Raw genomic sequence first — 5,451 nt, 5'->3', positions numbered from 1 at the left:
ATTTGCATACTATACTATTAATACATGGTCTCATCTGTTATACACACATCACATCTTGAAATCCGTGCTGCAGATCTGCTTTTCTCTCTTTGTTTAACCCTTTAAAATATATTTATAGTTGGCTTATAGCCTGCTATTGTATCTGCTCTAATAAGTGTAACTAGTCCTAGCTAGCCCACCCACCCTGGATTAGTTTTTAACAACATGGTTTACCCTGCCAATTGTCCCAATGTCCCATTGACCCTCCTCTGATCACCAAAATGAACCAACAACAATTCAACAACACACGGGGAGACACTCCCTCTCACCAAGGAATAAACGAGGTCTCTCACCAACCAAACCCCCTCCTACTCCTCCTCCCGTTTATTACCGCGGCTTCTCTTGGCCTCTTGCGGTTTCTCCCCGACCGAGCTAGCGTCCGCTTCACTCACCTCGTCGTCTTCACTTCACTTCACTTCACTTCACGCACGCTCAGATCCAGCCTCGCTTCGCTGCCCCCCACCTCCATGGCGGCCGTGTCGGCGGCGGCCGCCCGCCTGCACCACCTCCTGAGCCTCTGCGTGGCCGTCGCTGGGCTGCTGCTGATGCTGCTCGGCGGCGGGGAGGCGTCGGTGCACGAGTACCGCGGGCTCGGCTTCCTCAACAAGGGCAATGCGTTCATCCTCCACGCCGGCAGCGAGGGCCTCTACGCGCCGTCCTCCCCCGCGAATGCGACGACCGCGGAGGACGACGAGGATGCCGCCGCCGCCGCCGTGGCCGACGCCTTCATCCGGTAAATTAAAATTTGATTAGCTCGCTGTTACTTCCGCTGCTGCCTTGATCGATTTCAATCTGTGTTATTCCGCGCGATGTGGGGCTTCTGCGCTGGAGTCGGTCTGGCAGCCGACGACCCGGTGGATCTTGGGTGCCGCCACCTTGGGGGGCTCTGTAGGATGCGTGGCTGGTTTGTGTTGATGGGGTTTTCCCTGAAAATGTAGGAAATTCTTGTTTACGTTGCTGTTTGCTTGTGGTAAGTTGATCAGCTGTGGGATGGGGTGTGTTGCTCTTGGGTGAATTTGTGTGCTAGAAATGGGAGATCCCCTCTCTGTTTTAAATAATAATAATAATAAGATAAAATAAAAGAATTGTGTGCTAGAACGCATTGTGAGTGCTATGGAGAGAATTTCTTGTAAGCAGGTGTAGATTTGCTGGTATAGCTTGGGCGATTGAAGATGCTTCTGATTTGTGTGATAAGAGGTACTGAGCTAAGGACTAAGGTGGATAGTCAGAGTCAAAGTGGTTTTGTGTGAATAGTGATGGACTTCTATGAGCTCCATTCAAATTCATTATGACACATTGGCGCTAATCGGAGCAAGATTGATGTTGATTTGAACTCCAGATGGGCATTGTGAAGTTAATTGTGCTTGATCAGCTTGATGATAGTGTTGTCAGTTGGTGTAAGTGTGTAGCTAAAAGCCTAACACGACTATATGAGGAGTACTAAGGTAAACTTGTGAAGGATAATATGCATGGGATAGAACAACTTGGTAGGATCAAACAAGCTTTAAGTTTGTTTAAATTGTTCTTGGGCCAGCATACAGTGTCCATATATATTTAACAAGCTGAAATGATGGAATTGGTACTTATCTTTTTGGCTTTAACTACAGCCCCCTACCCGTACAGGCTGATTATGTTTTGAGTTTTGCTTACTACTCCCTCTGTTCCAAAATATAAGCATTTCTGTGAGTTTTAGCAGAAATTAAGGTTGGGATGAGATGGTTGTGATTGGTTGAGATGAGGAAGTATGCGGAGAAATTAAACGAGATCGGTGGTCATGAATGGTTGAAATGAGAAAGTAGGTGGAGAAATCCTTCTATTATGGTACAAATTTTAAATCCTAGAAATGCTTATATTTTGGAACATAGGGGATTGTTAATTATGCTACAAATTGGAAACTTTTGTTTATGGAGATGTAGTTCTAGCATTTAAAATGTCCATTTTATTATTGTCATTTATTATAGGTGTATCCAGAGCTTGCAAATGTAAACTTAAAATGTCTCTCACTTTCTAGATTTGACAAGATTACGTTTAGGAGACCAAAGGATGCTGCAAAGGAAACTGGTTCAGCAATGGTTCAGATACTTGTTTTTGAGATAGAAGATCGTGAGATGATTGGTGGATCAGCATATGGAGGTCAGAAAGCTATTTGTTGTACCTCAGATCTTGCGAAGTTAGGAGCTTGCACGGAAGGTTCTGTCATCTATCGGCCATCACAGGTGAATCCTGGCTGGCCACAGTTGCTTTTTGCATCTTTTGATGGAAGTGACACGATTGCAACACTACCTTCAAGGATCATTCCTATAACAAAAACTGGGATGTACAATATGTACTTCATACACTGTGATCCATCACTTGCTGGTCTGGAGATAGAGGGGCAAACCGTATGGAAAAATCCTACTGGGTATCTTCCTGGTCGGATGGCACCTCTTAAGAACTTTTTTGGAATTATGTCATTCGCTTTCGTTGTACTTGGGATTTATTGGTTCTATCAGTACATGAAGTTTTGGCGTGAAGTTCTGCCACTGCAAAACTGTATTACTCTTGTCATTACATTGGGCATGCTTGAGATGTCATTGTGGTATTTTGAGTATGCTGAGTTCAACGAGACTGGTGTTCGACCAAAGGGCATCACATTTTGGGCTGTAACATTTGGGACTGTTAAAAGAACAGTAGCCCGTGTTATTATTCTCATTGTCTCAATGGGATATGGAGTTGTCAGGCCTAGTTTGGGTGGTCTCACATCAAAGGTGGTTATGCTTGGAGGAACATTCTTTTTAGCTACGGAAATCCTTGAATTGGTAGAAAATCTTGGTGCCGTAAATGATCTATCTGGAAAAGCTCGATTGTTCTTGGTTTATCCCGTGGCTATTTTGGATGCTGCATTCGTTGTTTGGATTTTTATTTCGCTAGCTAAGACCCTTGACAAACTTCAGGTGAGCAATATACTTTTATATTATTCTTTATCAACTCCTTTTGCCCTATCCAACTAACCTATTTCAGATTTATCAGTGCAATGTCTTTTATGTTATTTATTTCACAGGTAGGAGGTGACACAATGTTGACTTATTTAAAAATGAAAAATAACTAACCAGCTGTAATCGTTTTCTTGTGGATCACAGGCCAGAAGGTCAATGGCCAAACTTGACATTTACAGGAAATTCACAATAGCATTGGCTGTAACTGTTCTGGTGTCTATTGGCTGGATTGGCTATGAGGTACGTTAATGTGTATCAAAACCATATGTTGACTGTATTGAGTCCAAGAAAATATCATTGTCTTGCACAAAACTGGTTTTGCCTCACCCGTTGTAGAGGCTGCATACTTCAGAGTCATGTATTTGTTTTTTAAGAATCTAGTCATTTTATCTTGTTCAGAATTTAAGGTGCTGTGGTTGACATTTGTTGCAGATTTACTTCAAATCAACAGATGTATTCAATGAACGATGGCAGTATGCATGGATAATTCCTGCGTTCTGGCATGTCTTGTCTTTCTCACTTCTTTGTGTCATTTCATACCTGTGGGCGCCGTCACAGAACTCAATGAGGTACAATCCTTATCTTTTGGTGAATTTCAACCTGGATAATACTCAAGTTTTATTGTTTCATTTAGCATTTCATTGCAGTAGATGTGCTGAATGACTAGTAGACAGCTAAGAAAATGTTTCTCATCATTCAGTTGCACTGTTTATTTCTGACCTGTCATACTTTCCCTTGAAAAGAGAACATAAACCAACATTGTAGCTTTCGGTAGCGTTTTTCTCCAGTGCATGCACTTAGGTACCATGTCAGAATTTTGAACCTCCCTGTATAATTTATGCAATGAGATCCTACACTATAGTAAGGTAGGAAATAGGCCCTTTGTTAGAAATGGGGAATCACATTTCTTTGGCTACCCATTTTAGGTTTACCTATGATGCAAGCGAAAACTTTGATCGAGAGGACAGTCTGTCACTAATAAGGCCAGGTCCCATTGCTTCCAAGAACGGGTGGAGTTTATCTTCTTCACCAGACACCAAAGCAACAAAGAACGTTACAGTTACATCTTTTGATGGAGATGACGAAGAAAACAAAAGGGAGTAGAAGGGGCACTGTGCATTTCATGAGGGAGAGAAGATACAGCCACATTCAAATTTTGGTATGCAGCAGATCACACTTTACTAATTCTAGTTGTCGGGATACGCCAAGGGAATTATGGAAGTAATCTTTATTGAATTCATTTCCTCCATATAGTAGTTTTTCACACGGTGCGCCACGTTATAGGCATCACTGTATGGATGATGATATATATGATAGGAACAATTTATCTATGCCATCCAGAGGATGTGTGGTGTATAATGTGTATTTTTGTAGATTTGATGCTGCTTCTGGTTTATGTGAACTCCAAGATTGTCATGTACGGTAGAAGAGAATGTTGTTTTTCTGTGTTTTATTTATTTATTCTTGATTACTAAGGCTGTGCTTTTGGGGGGCTGAGAACCCTTCCCAGCACGCGTGCAAAATGGGACAGTGGTTAGCGAAAGATTATAATGAGATGTGGAGTACTAGTATTAGCTAAACAAACTTAAAAAGTAGACTAAGGCAGTGTTTGGAGGAGGGTTGGGAAACCCTTCTCTCCACCATGTATAACCAAGCACTCATTAGCATATAATTAATCAAGTATTAGCTAATTTTTTTTTAAAAAATGATCAATATGATTTTTTTAAAAAAACTTCTGTATATAAACTTTTACAAAAACAGCACCGTTTAGCCGTTTGAAAAACGTGCGTGTAGAAGACAATGGATAGGAGTTGGGAACAAAGTGCAAGGAAAACAGCCTCAGCTCGATTCATTTGTTTACGATGTAGGAGTAGTATGGTTTCAGTCTTTCAGACCCAAAAGAGCAGAGAATTTGCACTCGAATACTTGCTTACTCCACGTTTGCAGGGCCTATTCAATTTGATGCCATTTTCTATCATATTATTTTTTTTGGTAAAGTTGCCAAAAAATATGTCTACGTTTAGTTTGTTGCCAAATTTGATCAATATATAAGAAATTCTGCCAAAATTTTAGTGCCAAAATTTTGGCATTACCAAAACTTGGTAAGGTTTATTTTGGCTACAATCTAAACATGCCCTTAGTATGTTAATGGTGAAGAGATTGACACGTCTGAACGTGATAAAGGAGCATGAGTCTGACCAGGTGGGGTCCACTGTCATGGACCCACAAGTCAATGGCCCATGTCCCTGTTTAGATTCCAATGTTTTTCTTCAAACTTTCAACTTTTCCGTCACATCGAACTTGTCTACACACACAAACTTCTAACTTTTCTATCACATCATTTCAATTTCTTCAAACTTCTAATTACTTTTTCGTACCAGCCATAACCAAGGTATGTCGGCGACGTGATCAAAGTGGAACGAACACAACAGCACAC

General features: G+C 41.4%; 1 protein-coding gene across 2 annotated transcripts; it reads left to right on the top strand.

The window, feature by feature from the left end:
• The first annotated feature begins 347 nt into the window (after window positions 1-347).
• On the top strand, window positions 348-4,558 carry LOC127784712 (uncharacterized). Of its 2 annotated transcripts, none has more exons than XM_052312051.1 (5): window positions 348-772; window positions 2,051-2,972; window positions 3,159-3,254; window positions 3,447-3,583; window positions 3,941-4,558. In XM_052312051.1, exons 1-5 carry the CDS (start codon window positions 507-509, stop codon window positions 4,116-4,118), a joined length of 1,599 nt encoding a protein of 532 aa, XP_052168011.1. In that variant the 5' UTR covers window positions 348-506; the 3' UTR covers window positions 4,119-4,558. The 2 variants fall into 2 exon arrangements, with proteins under 2 accessions (XP_052168011.1, XP_052168013.1); XM_052312053.1 differs by lacking the exon at window positions 348-772 and adding an exon at window positions 783-1,834 and having other exon boundaries at window positions 3,941-4,556.
• The last annotated feature ends 893 nt before the right edge of the window (window positions 4,559-5,451 follow it).

The sequence above is a fragment of the Oryza glaberrima genome, chromosome 9, assembly GCF_000147395.1.
Source record: "Oryza glaberrima chromosome 9, OglaRS2, whole genome shotgun sequence".
NCBI lineage: Eukaryota > Viridiplantae > Streptophyta > Magnoliopsida > Poales > Poaceae > Oryza > Oryza glaberrima.
This window is presented reverse-complemented; position numbering and strand designations above follow the sequence as displayed.